General features: G+C 55.5%; 8 protein-coding genes across 8 annotated transcripts; 6 read left to right on the plus strand and 2 right to left on the minus strand.

Moving 5' to 3' along the window:
• Nucleotides 1-90: 90 nt before the first annotated feature.
• Nucleotides 91-2,649, plus strand: MYCTH_2117192 (uncharacterized protein; the record flags this gene model as incomplete). The annotated part of the gene is made up of 5 exons (XM_003661801.1): nt 91-363; nt 968-1,020; nt 1,105-1,166; nt 1,300-2,057; nt 2,137-2,649. The coding sequence occupies 5 exons, from the start codon at nt 91-93 to the stop codon at nt 2,647-2,649; spliced, it is 1,659 nt and encodes a 552-aa protein (XP_003661849.1).
• Nucleotides 2,650-3,245: 596 nt separating this feature from the next.
• MYCTH_111030 (carbonic anhydrase-like protein) lies at nt 3,246-4,344 on the plus strand. Its single transcript, XM_003661802.1, has 3 exons — nt 3,246-3,604; nt 3,791-3,942; nt 4,088-4,344. The coding sequence occupies exons 1-3, from the start codon at nt 3,425-3,427 to the stop codon at nt 4,266-4,268; spliced, it is 513 nt and encodes a 170-aa protein (XP_003661850.1). The 5' UTR covers nt 3,246-3,424; the 3' UTR covers nt 4,269-4,344.
• Nucleotides 4,345-5,669: 1,325 nt separating this feature from the next.
• On the plus strand, nt 5,670-6,894 carry MYCTH_2301710 (uncharacterized protein). Its single transcript, XM_003661803.1, has 3 exons — nt 5,670-6,085; nt 6,161-6,210; nt 6,358-6,894. Exons 1-3 carry the CDS (start codon nt 6,033-6,035, stop codon nt 6,528-6,530), a joined length of 276 nt encoding a protein of 91 aa, XP_003661851.1. The 5' UTR covers nt 5,670-6,032; the 3' UTR covers nt 6,531-6,894.
• Nucleotides 6,895-7,627: 733 nt separating this feature from the next.
• MYCTH_92725 (uncharacterized protein) lies at nt 7,628-8,275 on the plus strand (the record flags this gene model as incomplete). The annotated part of the gene is made up of 1 exon (XM_003661804.1): nt 7,628-8,275. One exon carries the CDS (start codon nt 7,628-7,630, stop codon nt 8,273-8,275), a length of 648 nt encoding a protein of 215 aa, XP_003661852.1.
• A 484-nt stretch (nt 8,276-8,759) lies between these two features.
• Nucleotides 8,760-9,870, plus strand: MYCTH_2125592 (uncharacterized protein; the record flags this gene model as incomplete). The annotated part of the gene is made up of 2 exons (XM_003661805.1): nt 8,760-8,948; nt 9,721-9,870. 2 exons carry the CDS (start codon nt 8,760-8,762, stop codon nt 9,868-9,870), a joined length of 339 nt encoding a protein of 112 aa, XP_003661853.1.
• A 134-nt stretch (nt 9,871-10,004) lies between these two features.
• On the minus strand, nt 10,005-12,839 carry MYCTH_2301712 (uncharacterized protein). Its single transcript, XM_003661806.1, has one exon. It carries the CDS (start codon nt 12,382-12,384, stop codon nt 10,849-10,851), a length of 1,536 nt encoding a protein of 511 aa, XP_003661854.1. The 5' UTR covers nt 12,385-12,839; the 3' UTR covers nt 10,005-10,848.
• Nucleotides 12,840-14,887: 2,048 nt separating this feature from the next.
• MYCTH_2301713 (uncharacterized protein) lies at nt 14,888-16,192 on the minus strand. Its single transcript, XM_003661807.1, has 2 exons — nt 15,998-16,192; nt 14,888-15,927 (listed from the first exon to the last, which is right to left on the minus strand). The coding sequence occupies exons 1-2, from the start codon at nt 16,028-16,030 to the stop codon at nt 15,052-15,054; spliced, it is 909 nt and encodes a 302-aa protein (XP_003661855.1). The 5' UTR covers nt 16,031-16,192; the 3' UTR covers nt 14,888-15,051.
• Nucleotides 16,193-16,453: 261 nt separating this feature from the next.
• On the plus strand, nt 16,454-19,336 carry MYCTH_2301714 (uncharacterized protein). The gene has a single exon (XM_003661808.1). It carries the CDS (start codon nt 16,766-16,768, stop codon nt 19,016-19,018), a length of 2,253 nt encoding a protein of 750 aa, XP_003661856.1. The 5' UTR covers nt 16,454-16,765; the 3' UTR covers nt 19,019-19,336.
• The last annotated feature ends 315 nt before the right edge of the window (nt 19,337-19,651 follow it).

Here is a 19,651-nt window from a genome sequence, read left to right on the forward strand (position 1 = left end):
TCAGAGCTCTGGGGGTCGGCGTGAAACATCCCGTCGTCACCAGCAACACCAACAAATTGAGTGTCGCGCATTGACACTACAGTCCCCAACATGGCATCCGACGAGCCGCTGAATCCCATGGCCGAATCCGGAGTGACGATCCGGTCCGATAGTGAGCAGTACTCGCGCCACGAAGAGCAGTCGGTCTCGCCGCCCTCGTCCTCGTCCCCCGCCGTTATTCTCTACCAGCCACCCACGATATGGTCCATCATCCGCGGCGCCGCCATCAATCTCCTCCTTCCATTCATCAACGGCATGATGCTGGGGTTCGGCGAGCTTTTTGCGCACGAGGCCGCGTTCAGGTTAGGGTGGAGCAACACGAGGGTGCGTCAAGCCTGCAACCGTCCCCAAGCACCAGCCTCAAAAAGACATCACGGCTAATATCCCTCTAGGTCTTCCCGGTCTCGAGGCGACAGGCACATTCCATCGGTCCTGGAATCGAAGCTGTGGAGAAACCAAGGCGGAGAAACGAACTTGATGACCTGACAACCTTAGAATGAAGGGCGGGCATGTTTGAGGAGTGTGCCATCACCACGACTGTGACGGATGCACCCGGCATCACATACCCTTTAGTCCACAGCCATAAGAAGACAACCAGCGCTTCTTGTGGGTCCTATGGATGCACTGGACGGGACTCTCGCCGAGCGAGTACTCTCCGTATTTGCAGATACTTGTAATCACACATAGCAATTTGCAGGTAGTGAAGGGTGGTAGGCGGCCGGTGTTTTGGGTTGCACTCCTTCTCTGTACAAGTACGGTACATAACCCCGAGGGCCATAAAATACCTATTTACTATCGCTGCGGAATCGGATCTGCCAACTTTCACAACAGTTGCAATTGGACCCTAAGCTTCCCCAAAGTTCAAGGTTCAAGTGCAATGACTAGCGTACACTCGGAGTGCCCCACCATCATGCTTGGCGGGCTCGAGCCAGCCAAGTGCCAGCCGGGACGAGACCCACTCAAAACCTTCCAACGTGCCCGGTTGACCGGCGCCCAGGAACGCGGAAATTTTGGCCCGCGACGGGACCCTTTGCGACCGCGCACCTGCCAACACAGCAACAGCAGACAAGATGCTTTCCAGCAGGGGCCTTCTCCGTTCGAACTCGGCGCTGGGCCTTGCGAGGGCCGTGAGTCTCACTCCTCTTCCTGTTCCATTCTTTTCTTCAGCGATTTGTTTTCCAACAAATTGCACACTGACACAGCGGACTCAGGCGGCTCCCAAGACTTCGACCCGGCTTCTCTCCCGTCAATTCGGGACAGCGTTGCGCAATAACGGAACGACCCTGCATGCGCCAACAACGGCGAGGAGGATAGGCGGTCCGCTGCCTCTCGCTGCTGCTTCTCAACACCTTATCTATACCCACCGACAAGCCCGCAATGCCTCCACCCAGTCGACAACAGCTGCCCCGACGACCACACCCGATGCTTCGAGCCTTTCCGACCTCACTGGAACGCCGGTCAACCTCACGGGGAGCGACCTACTCGACATTCCCGAGCAGATCGGCTTCCTCAAGACGCTCGGGCTGGAGTACGGCTGGGGCCCAACCTCGATAATGCAGACAATCCTGGAGTCGGTCTACGTCTACACCGGTCTCCCCTGGTGGGCCTCCATCGCCGTGGTCGCCGTTGGCATCAGGCTGGCCCTGCTCAAGCCGGCCCTCGACGCGTCGGAGAACTCGATCAAGTACCAGGAGCTGCTCAAGGACCCGCGGTACCAGGCCGCCACCGAGGAGATGAAGCGGGTGCTGGTCACCGGCAACCATCTCGCCGGCGCCGAGGCCAGGGCCAAGATCGCCTTGATGAACAAGGCGGCGGGCTACTCGCTGTGGAAGAACTTCGTTCCGATGATCCAGCTTCCGATCGGTATTGGCATGTTCCGCCTCATCAAGGGCATGTCCGCGCTCCCGGTTCCCTCGTTCGAGACCGGGGGCATTCTCTGGTTCACCGACCTTACAGCTTCCGATCCGCTGTTTATTCTGCCCATCGCCACGGGCATCATCGTTGCCATGGGCATGAGGGTTTGTCAACTCTTAAGAAACACGTTTGGTACAGCAACCCAAGTATGAAAGCCCTTTACTAACCGTGCGAGATACGTAGATACCCCTGCCCTATATGGCCGCCCAGCAGCAGAAGATGATGAAGATCATGAGCCTCGTCGTCATGCCCATCTCTACCGTGGTGGCCCTGTTCCTGCCGTCCGGCCTCACCTGGTACTTCTTCCTCTCGTCTCTCCTGCACACGATTCAAGCATACTTTATGCACCAACCGTGGTTCCGGCGGCTAGTCGGCCTGCGGCCGCTGACCGCGCCGGGCCCTCCGTCGCGCCCCACTGCGGCCTGGCAAGCGCCGCGCGTCCTCGACGCGAGGGCCCCGAGGATCGCCGCAGCGCAGCACGCTACCCCGCCGCCTGCTCCCGAGACCATGTTTGCGAGCCTCAAGTCTACGCTCGCAGACGCCAAGGAGAAGCTCAACGAGCGCGCAAACAAGGACTCGGCCGAGCGTTCCCTCAGGGCGGCGCGGGAGTACGAGGAGAGGCGGGCCCTCGAGGAGAAGGAGAAGATCGTCGCGCGCATCCTGCAGAAGCGCAGCGGCAAGGGAGAGCGGCACTGAGTAGTGTTAAAAGCGAAAAGGCCTAATCTGTGCTACTACATTGATTGCATCTGGGGGAGTCACGGCGTCACGGGGCGGCATCCGTTTCTGGCCGAGCCTGCAGCAGGGATACGGCTCCCACCACCCATCTGTACTGTAGTCTGTATATTATGCGAACACCAAACCGGCGGGTTTCTCGTCCCCACGCTAGGAGGGTTGTGTATTCCTTTTCCCATCATCCTCTTTCCCATCTCTCTTAAACCCCCGGCGAGAAACCGAACCCCGCATCCGGACGCAAGGCGCATTGGCTGATTAGTAAATGATGACATGGGGTGGCTTTGTGAGACGATTCTAGTGCGCGAGTGATAGGAGGGGAGATGGGGCGGTTTTCCGAGCACGCCATTTCGATTACGGTACTAGGTAGCGAGCTGCGTCTCCAGATCAAAGTAACAAACCTCCTTAGTCAACTTCCAGAATCGAAACGACATGGGATTGGACGGCTTCAAGGGAGAGGTGGCGACGACGGCGGGTTTTTGATCCGGATATATAAACCTGGCTGCTGAATGCCTCAGCTTTACTTTCCTTATCAACCAGTCTCTCCCATCCTTCGTCTTCGTCCGACTTGTCTATTATTACCATCACCGTGACAAGTATATCCATCCTTCACTACCAGCATCAGCTCAGCCTACAAGTATCTGCGCCTTCATAGCCGCCGTACTGTGCTGTCCTATAATTAATACGTACACCACGCCAACGAGATCCCTCCGCTCCCCCCCCCCTTTTTTTTTTTAAAGAAATGAGCGCCATCCAGCAGAACGTCGAGGCCGCCTCGGCCAGCTACTCGGCCTCCTTCGACAAGGGCCACCTCGCCCTGCCGCCGGCCAAGAAGTACCTCGTCCTCACCTGCATGGACGCTCGCATCGATCCCGCCCGGGCCTTTGGCATTGAGCTGGGCGACGCCCACGTCATCCGCAATGTAAGATGATGTCCCCTCCCTTCAATTCTTCTCTCGGTTATATATTGTTGTCCTACCGGTCTCCCGGTGGTTATTAATTACGCGCGCCCGCCCGCCCGCGCCAGTTGCGAGCACAGGGCAAGGCCTGGAGCATGTGCATAATTATCTACGCTGACGGGAAAGGGTTTGTGACTGACAATTTAACAGGCGGGTGCGTCAGCGGTCGAGGGGCTCCGGTCCATTGTCATCAGCGAGCAGCTGCTGGGCACCAATGAGATTGTGCTCGTCAAGCACACCGGGTGCGGCATGCTGACGTTCAAGAACGAGGATGCCTATGGCATCGTGGAGAAGAACCTCGGGTGAGTTTTCCTTTTCTTTTTTGTATAATTACTTTTCTGTTCTGCTATAATCTCAGGGCTCTGCCGCCCCGAGCGCCCTGTGGAAACTCGTGCCACACTTCTGAGTTTCGGTAAGAAACCCTTGGGCTAACGATGGGAATTTCAGACAAGCGGCGGTTGAGGAGCTCAGGGAAAGGAAGATCGATTTCTTGCCTTTCCCCGAGCTCGAGCAGGCAGTCAAGAACGATGTTGAGTTTCTGAAGGCGTCCAAGCTGGTGCCGGAGTCGGTGACCATCAGCGGGTGGATTTACGAGGTCGAGACTGGGAAGACGAGGCGTGTGGTCTAAGTTGGATTGCAGTGGCTTATTTGAGTTTCGGCGGGGAGTTTTGGTTGGGGGGAAGATTTGTCTTTTTGAAACGCTGGCTTCCGCGCCAGGTCTTGTGCCATAGTACATTCATTAGAGGAGTAGGAATGTACATACATACTACCACGTCATTAAGCAAACCGCTCCAATGCCGGCGCAAACACACAGGTTACAGATTAATGAGCTCGGCCTAGAAGATTTTCAAGTCAATTCAAAATGCAATGCGATCGATGAGGCACCCAATACGCATCGGATTCTGGTATGTAGAACGGTTTCCTGGGTATTCCAGTTGTTTCGAGAGTCATGCCAAGAGCTGCCTGTAGTGCAGCCACCTACTGGAAGTCCAAAACGGTCCAACTACGGAGTACATACTACTTACTAGGTCCCCTCGAAAGTCTAGGTATCTTACAACAATCACAAACTCCCTACCATAAAAAAGGGCTTATCAACACAATTCCACGTGATATATATCTACACATCATTACCTGTCACTCGAATGGCTCACTGATAGTTTCTTCTTCTGATTTCCGTCCTCTCTGTCGTGGTTTTCTTGAGTCGGGGATTATTACCGCTGATACCATGACATAATCCGAGATTTTCCGACAGATCGAAGAGTCGATTACAATCGCGGCAGTCTCCGTGTTGTTGTTGCCGTCTGTTGCAAGTGCAGCGCAGAAACAGGATTTCTGTAAAAATGACTCTGCTGGATTAGGGAATGTCCCGATTGCTTTGTTCTAATTAATTAATCACCCTCAGACTGCATAAGGGGAGTTTGCGCCATCAACAAGCGGCGAGTAATTATTTTGTACTCATCCAGCTCACCCATGGCCCGCCGGAGCCATGAGGGTGAGGGCACAATCTTCCCTTCAAAAAATTATGACTACATTATAGTTCAGAAGGTGTTGTGGCTGCGGCGGAGGTTTAGGTTCGTGGAAATGTCGCAGCATAATTCGGGCATCTTATTATAATAATATTCAGAGTGCAACACCCGCGCGGTGGCTTCGAGCTTGATTGAAAGAACATGGCCCGGCAGTAAAACAAAATCAAAACTCAAGGGTGCAGAAACTGCAAGCAAAACTTAGTCAAACAATCAAAAGCTTCAGGTACCCTAAAATGTAACTAAAGTCTTTTCCGAAGTCGCGGCGGCCGTGGCTGGAGTGAGGTAATTGTTGTTTTTTAGGGGGCTTGATCTCCTGGTGGGACCAGGGAGGCTGGGTGATCAAAATCGCATTCCATCAGTTGTGATGGCGTCCATAACGTCTTCCGGGCCCAGGCGTAGACCGGAACCGTGGGCGATGACGGTTTTTGTTCGGGTCGACCAAGAGGTTAAGAGTAATTAGGTCAGATCGCACCACCATCGTGCGATTCTACCCGAGGCGCCGCGATGGTCACTCGATTCTTGGCCTTCAATCACCCAACAACTGAGATCAACCAACAAAGTGCTGTCTTGGCGAAATCCAACTTCCAGGGTCCAGCGATTGAAGCTCGTAGCATACCGTTCCTACTTAAAGAGCCGAATCGTCCAGTTTGGCGTGTCGAACTGCTTCACGAACTGTCAGACAACTCAGAACTCAAATATTATTAATTAAACGCTCTCTTTCGTCTGCACCACTGCAGGTCGACGCAACTGAGCAAGACCTACTATTATTCTTCCGCTCAGAATCCATCCGAGGCAGAAATACCTACCTTAATCCTAGTGTCTAAACCGCAAAGACCATGTCAGCTCGGCGTCCTTTCTCTCCAACAATGCGGCTGGCTGCCGCAGTGCAGAAGAACAACCCAGGTGTCTCAGTGGCGAAGTGAGTGCCATTCCATTCCGGACCTCGGCCCTTTTTCCATAGTCAAAAAAATAAGGGATCTGACCAGCACCGCAGAGGAACACCTCCCGGTATCGTTCCGAAGTTGATCCTCGTTGGCGCAGTGGGTGAGTGCCCCACATGTCTTGCTGTGATTACCTATCCAAACCCCGAGTCTACTCTCTGTACCGTTCTCCGGTCCCGGGGAAGATCTCTGTCCAGATTCAGGAGGAGAAAAATACAAGAACAGAAGACTGACCCAAGCTGCAAAACAGCGACGGGCATTGCCGCTTTTGTCCGAACCCAGCTCCGGAAGGAATCGGATGCAATCAACCGCTCCTTCTCACAACAAAATACACCAGAGACGATGGCGAGGAGGAATCGCAACTTCCATGTCGACACCGAGGGAGATCCGAAGAAGACCTTGTTCAATATTCTGAATTGGTGAAAGCTTCCTGTTTTGAATTTTATGATATCCCGTCTTGGTAGTTTAACACCAGAGGTGGCGGTTGGTGGCGTTGGCGGAATCTTGGGGTAATTAATTATTCATCTGGAGGTTGTTTGGCATAATTAATTGCCTGTTGTCGCGCGATCAACGCGAGCCATCCATATCCATTGAACGGAAAGAAACCGAGGAATTCTCGGGAAGGCGTTGTGACCGGCACAGACAGATCCTGAATTACGGCCTATTAATTGGTACCCGCTCCCCTTCCCCTCCCCTTACACTAGTTGTAATTAGTCAACAGGGTAGGAATGTGACCGACCTCCCGGATTCTTGTCACCGTCCTGCAGCCAAGGATTGCTATCGCGATATACTCCAGCATGCTGGACAGTACGCTATGGAGAGACGTGGCCTCCCATGAGTCCCGTGACCCGACAGTGGGCGTGTTGTAGTAGATGCCCATCGCGATGCAATTCCTGTTGAAAAGATTTCGGCATTTGAGGAGTTCTGAAATACTGAGGTTTAACGATTACGAGTCAGAAGTTTTGTTGCGAGTCTGGCAGGAGACCATAGAACACGAAACTCGGTCCAAGGTTAGGACCAAATGTACTGTATCTTCCTGTTCAGGCAAAGTTACTTAATTACCCTATGATAAGGGGCTACCATGGTGGTCTAAAAGAGCAACCTCTCCCGCTCTTTTAGGTAATTAATAATTACTTAAGAGCAACCGCGACGCCCGCAACCCGAACGCGGCAGCAACGACAGAGCTGACAGCCGCTAATGATGTTATGCTTCTAGAGCAGACGCGACTTCTTCGATCCTTTGTTCTCCAAATATTCGACTTGCTATAGTAATTACGTCCCGACTCCGAAAGTCCCGTCCGTACCCTCGTCCGCCGCTGCGGATCACAGCTGTCTGCAAATCTAGTAATTACCTCGACAAAGCGTTGTGACCCCAGCCTCATGTGTTATTCTTTGTGATATCGTCTAATTGATTACGTCTGACCTACATTAACCACACTGTCGATGGCTTCGTTCACCACCCTACCCCCAGAACTTCTGCGAAAAATCGGTCACCACATATCCGGGTTTGGCCATGACCGCATGGTTACCACACTTGCTGCTTTGGCCCGCACCTGCCGGGTACACCACTGGGTTTTCAACGATAAGCTCTACGACGCCGACGCCGTGCACCCCAAGGGATCGCTAGCCGTGTTGTGGGGTGCAGCGGTCGGTCGGATCAGGAGCATGGAGCTGGCTCTCGCTCACGGGGCCAACATCAACTGGAGAGGGTACGTTGGAAACCTGCCCGACCAGCGGCAGGTTCCTGACGCTTATCCCGTATTAATCACGGCGCGCGACGTACGGGGTTCGACGAGGGACAGGCCGCGCCCGCAGGCCGGAGCACTGCATCTTGCAATCAAGATGGGCAACGATGAGGCCGTCGAGTGGCTTCTGGCCCACGGGGCGAGCGTCCAGCTGTGGTCCAAGTTCATCTGTGACTGCTACGGCGATCGGTATCGGGCCCTGAGGTTTGAGACGTGGCCGGTCGGGTACTGCTGCAATCCGAAGTGGTACGCGCTCCACCTCGCCATCTGCTTTGGCCGCCTCTCGGCTGTCCGCCTGCTCGTCGAGGCGGGTGCGTCTCTCGAGATACTCGTCCACGGCGGCAAGTCCGCCTACCACGGCCCGGCTCCCACGACCTACAGCACTGCAAAACGCCGCATACGCCGGGAACTGGCGGATCTTTGACTACATCCTGGATCAGCCGAGCGCCGGGCCTCGTTCGGAAGCGTCCACCAAGAAAGATGCTACGCTCTACGATCCGCTTTTCCAGGGTTTCGGGATCGGCCCAAGGGGGTATCGCGTCTACATCATGCAGAGGCTCGTCAAACATGGGCTCCGGCTCGGCGACGACGCAACGACGGCGTCATCCATATTCTACCGCGCGTGCTTCCGTGGCATAATATACGCGGCAGCTCTGGACCTGCTCGGCACCGGAGCATGTCCGCAGCTCTCTCGCGACTCGCTACAGGTGCTGCTATTCCTTACGTCGCAGGCCCCCGTCGTCGTCACAGTTGGAAGGATGGAGGGCGTGCCGCGCGATAGGTACTACGAAGGGAGGCCCGATCTCCGGCAGCGCGATCGGCTCTAGCTCGTCACGCGCCTGGTCCGGCATTTGGAACCCCCCGGCCGATTGGCCTAACCCGTCCCCGAGGGGGGCGTCACCCCTGTGATGTATGCCGCTGTCTCCGTCGTGCCCCTCGACATAGTGCCGGCCAACGCGGCCGTGGAGGTGGTAAGGCTGATGTGCATGTTCGGAGCCGACCTACACAGGGTCAACTCGGAGGGGATGAACACGCTCCATTTCCTGATCAAAAGATGCATTTCCGGCGCACAGGGTGACCCCGCCTCCGACGGGTGGGTATGGTCGGAGCCTCGAGAGGTTTCTCTGCAGGTTGTGGGTTACCTACTGGGGGAGGGCCACTTGTCCGTTGACGCAAAGGACAACCAAGGGAAGACTGCATTCGACTATATTCACGAGTCACTTACGGTTATGGATCAGAGGGTCCAGAATCTTATTGAACAACTAATACCGAGCACCTCATGGCCGAGGCCACCGGAGCCCGCGATACTCCGCGGCTGGCGGATACTAGGTATGAAACTTGCCGAGACGATGCTGTTGAATGCCCAACTTCCCCTTCCCCAGGAACTGTTTGACCTGGAGATGGGCCGAGTTGATATCCTGAGGCGACGATTTCAGCATCTGCCCGACATATAGCCTGAAGCAGCAGGTGACTATTCTTGGTTGTCGGTTTCGCGGATGATCGTGAGAGCTTAATCCCGCCCGAGACAGAAAAGAGAATGGGTTCAGGGGCTAGAAGGGTCTCGCTTGTGTAATTATGAACAAACCATACGGGACCATGAAATACGAATCCAATGATTTCTTGATAGTTGCTACAGCGCAACCAATTGTTCCCCCCATCGTTTGACTTGGTCACCGTTTCTCGACACATCCTGAATCAGGTCCCTGCTTGCAATTTACTATCAAAGGTGTACAATCCATAACATAAAAAAACTCTAGCAATTTGAGGTTCAGCCCTGAGACGTAGAGTAATTAGCTCCCCGGTTGCCGGACGCTCAGCACGGAACCATCAGTGCCCTCCGCTTTGTAGTCCCATTGAGGGCAGCACAAGTCGCCTACGCGCGCCGGCCTGAACCCCGAATCGATGCGATCGCCCTCCGCAGGCGGAACTACAGGCAGTGATGATAGTGAACCGGCAAGCGACGACCTGGAAACATCAGATCTGGACCCAGAGCAGTCCGTCGGCTCCCAGGAGTTGTAGCAGTTCCGGGAGGTGTGAGAGTGGTGTAGCTGTGGTTGTCTCAAGGACATATTACCTAAAATGTTGCGCGCCGTCTTGTCCGGGGTCATCACGAAGTAGTGTATGTGAACCTGCTGGGTGAAGAGAGCTTTGGTGGCGGTGAGGAGAAAGGTTCAATTGAGACTCCTGAGCAGAGGCACTCTGCGCAGAGTTGCTGTCTGTGCTGCTGTTACATACCACTCCCTGAAAACGGTTCCTTGCCGCCAAATCTGCTATGTTCTCTTCTTCCACCGATTTCGTCAGATAGCGACATGGGATAATTAGCCGCGCAGGAACCAAGGAGTACCGGTTTTCCACGCAAGGACCTCGACAACGACATAGGCTCTTATATTTGTTGCCTGATGATGACTGCTCAATAAATATTTAAAGAGAGGAGACGAAGGCGAGCTGATCACGAAGGAGCAGCAAAGCAGATACCGAACGTTGAGGCGGAATTCTTAACATGTAAATAATTATACTCCAAGATTAACATGATACGGCTGGAAAGGTCCGACTAAGCCCGGACAGCCAAGCTAGAGAACTCGCGCAAATGATTTCCAAGTGAAAATTGCCTCGCCATTTTCAGTGGACAACCATCTTCAACGCGACAGCCGAAGGGTAGGTCCCTCCAAGGTTTGCAATCAGAGGCCAGACGCCCGAGCAAGGCGCGGTAGTGAGATATCGACTGGATGCAAACTCAATATGACAATTTTGAGGATCGCCAAGCCAAAAATGTCATGATAGAGATACTTCATTTCATGATACAAAGAGCGGATACTAAAAACTACTGAGCGATCACGAATTGCAAAAGTGAGCTGAGGGCAGAGACGAAAGGAGTGGGGCGGAGAATATAGCGAAATGGAGCTGAACGATAGAAAGCGGGAAATTCGACGTAAAAGCGAACAATATCCTGGCTCGTGACACCTGTCGCCAGCGCACCCCTTATTCCTGGGGCAAAAACTAGTAGTCCTCGCCCACTCGGGCACTCTTGTTGCCAGCCCACCCCTCACGCTCGAAGTAACGGAAAACCAGATAGTAGTCGTCAAACTCGTGGACAATGCGGTCCATGCGGCGGTATCCCTTGACGTCGTCCATGCGCTTGTCAACACCTACTCCATTGGCGCCAGCTCCCTCCTCCGCGACCTTGTTCTTGGTCTCGAAGAACGTCACGGTGAAGCGACCAGGCTTGAAGATGTTGACAACCTGATGGATCGTGTCCGAAGCCCGGCGCCCATTCTGACGGCTCGGAACATTCGTCTCGAACGATGCATACGAACAGTTGGGCTCAGGCGTCACATGGACAGTCCAGTAGTGCGCGGCCTTGTTGCCCTGCTCATCGGCGCTGGCGGTGGGTGCAGGAACTACACCGTTCGCGGAATAACCGCATGGCGTGAAGAGATAGGCGTCGATGCGCGCATCGGGATAGTCCGAAACCGGGTAGATCTGAGCAAGACCGCAAGTTTCGGACACAACGGTGCCGAGGGCATGCCCTTCGGTGGTCATGGCCTCGGCAGCGGTGACGTCAGAATCGTCTGCCTGCTGTCCCGAGATGTCGGATTCCCCACAGTTGGCAAAGACATCGACAGTCGAATCAATGTCCCCCAAGCTCTCATGGGCGGCGCGACAAGCCTCCTGAGCCTGTGCAGGCACCCGCTCACTGGCGACCGCACTCGCCTGTTCCAGGTAGAACTGCTTCGCAAGCTCAGGGTCCAGATCCATCATCAGGATCTCGAGCGTCTCGTCCGTCTGGGCATCGCTGATGCCGTTGAACGGCGACACAATGCCGGTCGGGATCTTGGAGCTACGAGTGGGGCTGCCATTGTTGCTCGAACGGGGAGTCAACGGCGGCGTCAGCGTGGCACTCGGGGGCCCCGTCATGTACAGATACCAGTGATCGGCGTTCATGCGCCCAACCAAGTAGGCACTGCCGTTCTCAAAGGTGTCGTCAAGGAACCTGACCTCCTCCTTCCAGCTCGTGTGCGGTCCCTGCTGGCGGTCAGGGAACAAGAAGTTCTTGCGACTATAGAAGACACGGAGCGGAGTCGCAGCGGCATGAATGTCATCGATGGATGCGGCGTTGTGGAAGGGGAAACCGGCATCCACAGCCGCGATGCGCAGGAGGCGTCGCAGGCCAAGCAGTAGGGTCGTGGTACCGCAAGTCTTGAGGATGAGCTTGTGGGGGAAGACAAACATGCTGGACTCGGAGAGGAGGTAGGCGTCAACATGGTCGGACTTGACGATGGAGAGGACTTTGCAGTTGACCATGTCAAGCATCCCCTCCCATGTGGACGGGGTGACGGCCTTCAGACCGTTTTCCTTGGCGCTAGGCGGCAAAGCATCGGGTCCTGGGGCGAACCAGACTTCGAGCAGCTTTTCGGGACCCTCGAAGGCGTTGCTCGAGTCTAGGTCAGCGGCGACATCGTGGTTGATGGTCAGCTGGAGGCTTCCCGGGGCGGGCGAGAAGGTGCTGTTGTCGGGGATCTCGTGGTTAACCATCGTCGAGTCGAGGACAAGCTTGAAACGTGCCGATCGTTATGGGAGCGTCCGCGGGACACTAGCTGCCGCTCAAACGAACCTTGCGGCGTTCGTTTGAGAGAGTAGGCCCACAGGATGTGGTGTCCTTAGGAATGCTGGCGCCGCCAGCTACAATGCGCAGGTGTAGTGGTCAAACGTCTCCAAGGGGACGTTAGGGGGGTCGGCCGCGGACGGTGAAGGGGTAAATCTTTGTGAACGGTATGTTGGGCTTGTGCTTCGACTGAGCCGTGGTTACGGTTGCGGCGACAGCTCTAGTCGCGTATCGGCGAGGAGTGCAGCCCGAGGTGGATTGCGCTGGGCGGTCGCTAAGCGAGGGTATTTGTATTGGGAGCAAGATCTGGCTTGTGGGTGGTGTTATCGAGGCCTGCAGACTCGATGGTCAGCATCACGGCAGTTGTTTTGAGGGTTTCGTTTGGGAACCCACTTTGCTGGCTTGGATAGAAAGCGGAGGAGATCAATTGCGGTCATTGACCGAGAGAGCAAGCAAAATGACGCACAAAATCCAGCACGAGACAATGCACGGCGGGAGAGGTGTTGGTCAAAAGGCGCTCAGCATGGCAGTAGCGGGCCCTTGGTCGTCTGAGCGCGGCTTTTGACAGCCAGTTGGGCCGCGAGAGGCAGTGTGCGGCCGAAGTGATCGTTCGAAACGCACCTTGGCGGGAGCCGTCGCTCGAATTGGTTAGCTGATGCGGTGGAAACAGTCGTACTCGGCTATCGGCAGAATGGGGGGTCTGACGAAGATTCAAGAAAACAGTTAGTTACAGGCTGAGAAAAAGCGCGATTGACAATTTTTATGATCGAGGTTGGAAAGGCTTGGTTCGCGGGGCAAGAAAAATCGTGGGCAAGGGTGTGGCGGGGCTTTTGGGTTCGTTCCACAATTGGATCCCTTGGTTGAATCGGGCGTCAAGTGGATCTACAGAAGAGTACGGAGTGCGGAAGTGTTGTATGTGCAACACTTCGGGAAGACAGCATAGCATGGTGGGGTATCCGGGACCGCGCCCCATCGTTCAAGAGGCGGTCTCGACAGAAGTCACGCGATGTGTGATGCGCTACATTACTTCTGATTTTTACCTCGGAAACCCTGTTTTTTCTTTTACTATTCACAAAGCTTCCTTTCTTGCGCAAATACTCTACACTTCTGTGCGACTTCTGCCTAAGGAAGCTGAGTTGCACAGCTCTCTCACCGCCCCAACAGCAAGGGCCGGGCTCCAGCAAGTCTCGTGCAGGTGGCCGCCCTACACTAACTGGTCAACGGGTTCCGGGCCCGAACGCCTGCAAGTGGAAAGCCCCAGCCTTGGCCAACGTCAGACAGGGATGTTCAATTGACGACTCAGGCGATGCGGGATTCAGACCGTTGGTGCCTTGCAGATGCGCCTGAAGAAATCCCTACATGTCTGTGTATGTATATACTGTAAATGCAGATTAATTACACAGCATTTGCCTCTCTGTGCTCCTGCCGACCCCGACGAAACAGCAATCGGAATAGTTTCTAAGTAGCGTATGTGCAGCCATGGTCGGGAAACGCCATGGAAACATTAAAAGTTGAGAGAATGCGATTTTAGACGGCACATAGGATGCCAGTGGGTTCAATTGCAAGGAGTTATTTCCTTGACTTATTAGAAGAGCTCCACGAACAACAGACAACATGACCTTACGGTGCCTTTGTCTTCCCCGTTCTGGTTTCGTCTTCATGACATCACAGCTTATCTTCCGTTTCGCCCAATTGAGCAAGCCCTGTCCCTCTGACAGGAATCCGAGCGATCCGAGCGAAGGGAAACAATAAAGGAAAATGTCCATATAACATTCCGTAATTCCACCAGCTTATTCGCTACCGGCACCTCTGCCAAGCATAGAGGTGGTTCTCGCATCTCCAGGGTTTCTGGCGAGGCACGAAAATGCACCCGTCGTGGCTACCACCTCGTCAAGAATGGAGGAAACGTAAGTCTTAAGGACGCCAAAACCCTGCCTTTCAGCGTAATGTATGTACCTATGTTTAACTGTCTATGCTGTTCTCCGTCACCAGGAAGCAGAGACAGACCACGCTTCATTGTCCCAGAGTATGTCAATGGTATTCTTCTAGGCACTGTCTGGTATCCGTAGACACTCTGGTAGCTTCGGCGGAACAAGGACGAGTTTGCGTAGTCTCCCATTTCCAGGATACCATGGTGACGTCTTGGAACAGAGCCATCCTTCGGGATCCAGACCAAGGCAGTTAGGGCCGTAATAAGCAACCGGAGGGGGCGATTGACATGTGACGGTGTCTTGACAGAAAGCTGTACGGCGAGGAAAGGAGCGTTTTGCCCTAATCTCTGTTCTGTTTATCGGGGCGTCCTTAGGGGTCACAAGCTTTTGTGCACCCACAGTAGCCTCCTCTCTCGGACTTTTATGCTGAGGGAAGAATATTGTATAATCAATGGGGGCTGCAAGGCGATACCTGCAATTCTACGGCTACTGTTGTGCCGTGCTCCTGCTTCAATACGGTTATAACTGGGCCGGATGGGTGGCGGTGTTCTTGGATAGGAAGTTTCTGGAGAAGGCACACCTCTCTCTATGCTATGTACCAACACGTGCAGGAGGCGTAACGCTTGTCGAGTGAAAAGATGACTCTTGTGTCTCTTCTGGCTGCTACTATGCCACATTGGCGACCACATCAGCTGTGATGGTGCTAAAGATTGGTGCAAGAGAGCAACTCCTGTACTTATGAACAAGGAGAGCGGAGTCTCGTGTTTCGTCGCCCTCGGCGGGCGCATCCGTAGGAGACGAGATGTCCTGCCCATTGATGGAGGTCCCTGCGGGATATCTTGGACTCTTTCCGGTCTCGATCAGAACCAGAAACTGGGGATCGATGGGGACCCGCCCCAGGAATCGGACGTTGAAGTCCTTCGCCATGACCTCCCCTCCGCCGCTCATGAAGATGTTGGTACACTGGCTGCAGTTTGGGCAGACGAACCCACTCATGTTTTCAATAACGCCGAGTACGCGGATTCCAGTCTTGGCACAGAAGTTCAGCTCCTTCCTAACATCGGCCGTCGCGACAGCCTGCGGTGTCGTCACAACCACGGCGCCGGCAAGCTGCCCTGGACGCGCCTTTTGCAGAAGCGTCTCGGCCAAGGAGATGTGCTCGTCGCTGGTCCCTGGCGGCGTGTCCACTAGGAGGTAGTCCAGCTCGTCCCAGAAAACGTCCGATAGAAACTGCCGTACCATTGCTGTCTTCTTTGGTCCCCGCCAAACAACCGCGTCGCCCCGCCGTGGCAGGAGGAAACCGAGGCTCATGACCCGGAGCGAAGCAACACCGGCAGATCGGTCGGCCTCGTGGACGGTGATGGGCAGCCACCCGCCTGGGGCTTGTGTTACTTTTGCATCTTCAATCCCGAACATGCGCGGGATGGAGGGGCCGGTAAGGTCGACGTCGAGAACACCGACGGAGTGGCCCGCTAGGGACAGCGAGAGCGCCAGCTGTGTCGTTACGGAGGATTTGCCAACCCCTCCCTTGCCGGAGAGGACCTGCCGGTGAGGCCGGTTAGTCAAGTTCCTGGTCGACCGGCGGGCGAGGGTGGGGCAGAAATGTGCTCACCAGCACAATGTGCTTGACCTTGGAGAGCGACATGGAGACCGAGTGCAACAGTATCGCGTGAAGCTGGATGGACAGGGAATATTCGGACAGACCAAAAGGATTTAATGCAACCGCTCTGGTTCGTCCCTCAGGGCGGTTGTGGATATGCCATGTCAGCTGCAAACATCGTCGGCGGTGATGGCGTTCAGCTTTTTCTCCGTTCCTGCTTCGACAATTATTAGCCCCTCCATTGATCGGGCCTGAACCGGCGTGCTTTATCAGCAGGTGGAGCCACCCGAACGCCAGTTACTTGTAGGATATTACCAAGCCACAAGAAGTTGTTCCAGCGCCACAGCGGTCCGTTGTTGGGGCCCAAGCACGCCCAATCACAATTGCCAAGCCGATGGGGTTCCCGGTCGCAAGAATGGAGTAGTCCGTACACTGTCCAGATAACTAGCGTGGCACTTGGCAACGCAGTATGGACCTTCATATTGACTTCAGATGCTTGTGGATAACAGCGTCAACAAAATTACTCGATGGCAGTCTGCCCCGGGAAGAGTCCCCGACAGACGCATCCGAACACCCGCCCATCTGAGCCAACGCGATCTGCCCGACCATCCTACAAGTCGATTAACAAACCTTTCCGACGCCGAAGTCTTGCCGCGGCTCCTACAAGCAACATCGATCGGCGTCTCGGCTTTCCCCGCGACCAGATCTATCGCCCTCCGAGTGATGTCGAGTCGAGTACGATAGCTTTTGCCCGCACCATGACAATCGCCGCGGCACATGATGGACGATCCATGGGGCTCACCATGGGCAACAGCAGAGGGGGACAGGGAATTGAAACCCGGCTCACCCGCCAAATCCGACATTGTCCCCCCTCCGCGCGCCTTTCTACCCGCGTCCAGCTCCCCCCGCGTCCCTGCTATTGTGGAACAGTCGCCATGGGGAGGTGACGATGTAGGATTTGGGGAATGGACAACGGCGTCTGATGCAGCAACGCATTCGGTATGGGCGGCGCCATGGGGAGGCTCCAGTCCGAACTTGCCGGCCACTCCACGAGACGACCTGCTCGGTAAGAGTAGCCCGATCACACTGCCCGGCAGCATTGCAACCCCCGGGCCAGCCAATGGCTCTCGACTTCGACAACCGTCACCGGATCCTTGGGGGTCCGGGTTCTCATCACATAGATCTTCCCATGACGCTGTTACGACCCCTCGCCTGGTCGTCGAATCAGCCTCTCCTGCCGATTCTCCCATTGATACGCTAAAGGAAAACCCTTTCGGGATCAGGGAAGAGGCAGTGTGGGACAAGTTCGAGACCAAAACAGAGGAGTTCACGGCCGCTCAGACGACGACGATTCCTGAGCCAACCGCTGCGACACGCGACCCGACCGAGGGCGAGGGTGTCGAAGACTATGAGACAACGCCAGCCTCAGTCTCTGGCGACGATGCGCGCTTGAGCGTCGAATCGAATAGGCAAACTCGCGGGGACCGTTCCTCGACGCCGTCCAACGAAAATACCGACCATGAGGGAGAGCGGCCGGATTCGCCAATCACATCGGTCGACGAGGAGCAAAGGAGTTCGAGGTTCAGCACAAGGAAGCTTTCTGGGAAAGTTCAAGAGCTAGTCGTCAAGTTTGACGGTCTCGCCAGGGCTGCCAGCGAAGAACATCCCCCCATCGCCCGGACCCGCAGCATTAGTCCATCGGTATCCAGCAAGAAGGACGGCCGCGAAGATGACCCTCGAGATGCCGTAGACGACGCCGACTTTGGGGAGTCTGAGGATGCAGACGCTGTTGCAGACGGGGATACAGATGAGCGTGCGATGGAACCGCCATCGCAACCGGAGCAGCCGGCGCCAAACCAGCATCGAAGAGAGCATTCAGGTGCGAATGACGCATCCACGGCATTGCTACCCCCGCTCCCTGACTCTCCCTCTCCGATTGCCAAGTTTGGACCTTTGGACTTTCACGTTGACCTCGAATTGGTGACCAAGCTGTTTCCCCCCACCGCGGCGGAACTGTCCCACGAGGCCAAGGTGGATCGCGAGGTCTTGGACCATGTCATCAACGACAGCTTCACCGAGATTTCACAGAGGAAGACATGGTACCGAATTTCCCGGCTGGGTTCGACTCGCCGGCACGATGCCGGTGACGACGAAAGCTACAGGCGGGTCGCCTGGCCATCTTCAACGGTTCATGATGAGACCATCAAGATTGTGCGCCGGTGGATGGAGGAGGATTCCATTGCCGGTCGCATCGCGCTCGGCGGCAGAGTGTCTAAAACCCAGAAGAACATGTTCGGTTGGGATTCCTCCGCTGAGCCTGTCGCTCTTGACGCTGTTTTCAAGAAGAAGAGCTCGCATACGAGAGCGGCATTATCCCAGCCCCCCCCGGCGTCCACGCTATCGTTGGAATTGGCCGATGCATCTGCAACACATTCCCCACAACGCCCGACACATCGTGCCTCGGGCAGTGTTGGGCCTGCCGTACCCTCATTCGGTTGGAACACCGGCTCCCTCGCGCCCAGTTCACAGACGAGTACCACGGGCATGATTCCTGAGCCGCCAAACGCGACCGCTTCCGCCCCCGCCCCAACCACTTCACAAACCGCCGACGAGGACGATGACGACGAGTGGGGCGAGATGGTATCCTCTCCCGTCACCTCGCAGCCCACAACAGCTGGCCCGGTAGTCCAGGAACTCGGAGCTGTCGGCATCTTTTCGCAGACAGGCGGACCCGCCCCAACACCATCCGACGCGGCAGCCCCTTCGGTTACGGAGTTACCTCCTGCCAAGCCAGCTCCCCAGGGCCAAGCATCCACCATCAACTCTAAATTTGTGGAGCACCCGGGCGGGAGCTTGGGGTCGGAAGGCTCCGCAGCCCAGTCTCTCGAATCAACAACGACACATGATCTCTCTCAACGTCCGCCGCCACCGGAGGCAGGACAACCTCCCAATGCCGATTTGCAAATCGCTCACGAGCGAATGGCTGAGCAGATCCTAGCCAGTCTCCCTGATCTCTCTTACATGCTCCGTTAAATGGTCCCCAGTGGCCGGTCAATTTTGAGTATTGCTTGCTCGTTAGTCCTATTTTTTGTAATATCTATTCAGAATCTCTTCGAATTGGTCGGACTTGATGGTGTGAAAGCTGAAGCTGGCGGAAATGTTGTCCATGTAGCATTCTGGCTGTTCTGCGACCATACTTCTACGGCGCATGCGACATTCTTACCGCGCCGAGCTGGGGCTCCATACTGTGTATGCACAAGGCTGATGATGTCGGGTGAAACCGTTTGCGCTAGCGGGACGCCTAACCCTAAATCGATGGCATGCCCCCTTTACGGCGGGGTTGATTTGGACAGATCGTTTCTACCTCGGACGCTTCTGGATGAGATGCCTCGGATACCCACGGTCAGGATACTGATCGCTCTGGGCATCTTAAGGGCGGTTGAGAACTCGGAGTCGCGAAGAAGCGCGGGGCGATCCAGCAAATAGGACGCCAGGCTCGGTCGCCCCCCAACGCTCTCCACAATCTTTCCCAATGCCGCCTCCTGTTGCCGGGGACAGCGGGCTCCGCATCCCCGCATTTTCTGGGGGGTGGCGTCCGTCAGCAAGAGGAGCCAGAGCACGGCCCCGACCCCGCTGAGAAGCCGAAACTGATACCGGGAGCAGGGT

The sequence above is a fragment of the Thermothelomyces thermophilus genome, chromosome 2 (assembly GCF_000226095.1).
Source record: "Thermothelomyces thermophilus ATCC 42464 chromosome 2, complete sequence".
NCBI lineage: Eukaryota > Fungi > Ascomycota > Sordariomycetes > Sordariales > Chaetomiaceae > Thermothelomyces > Thermothelomyces thermophilus.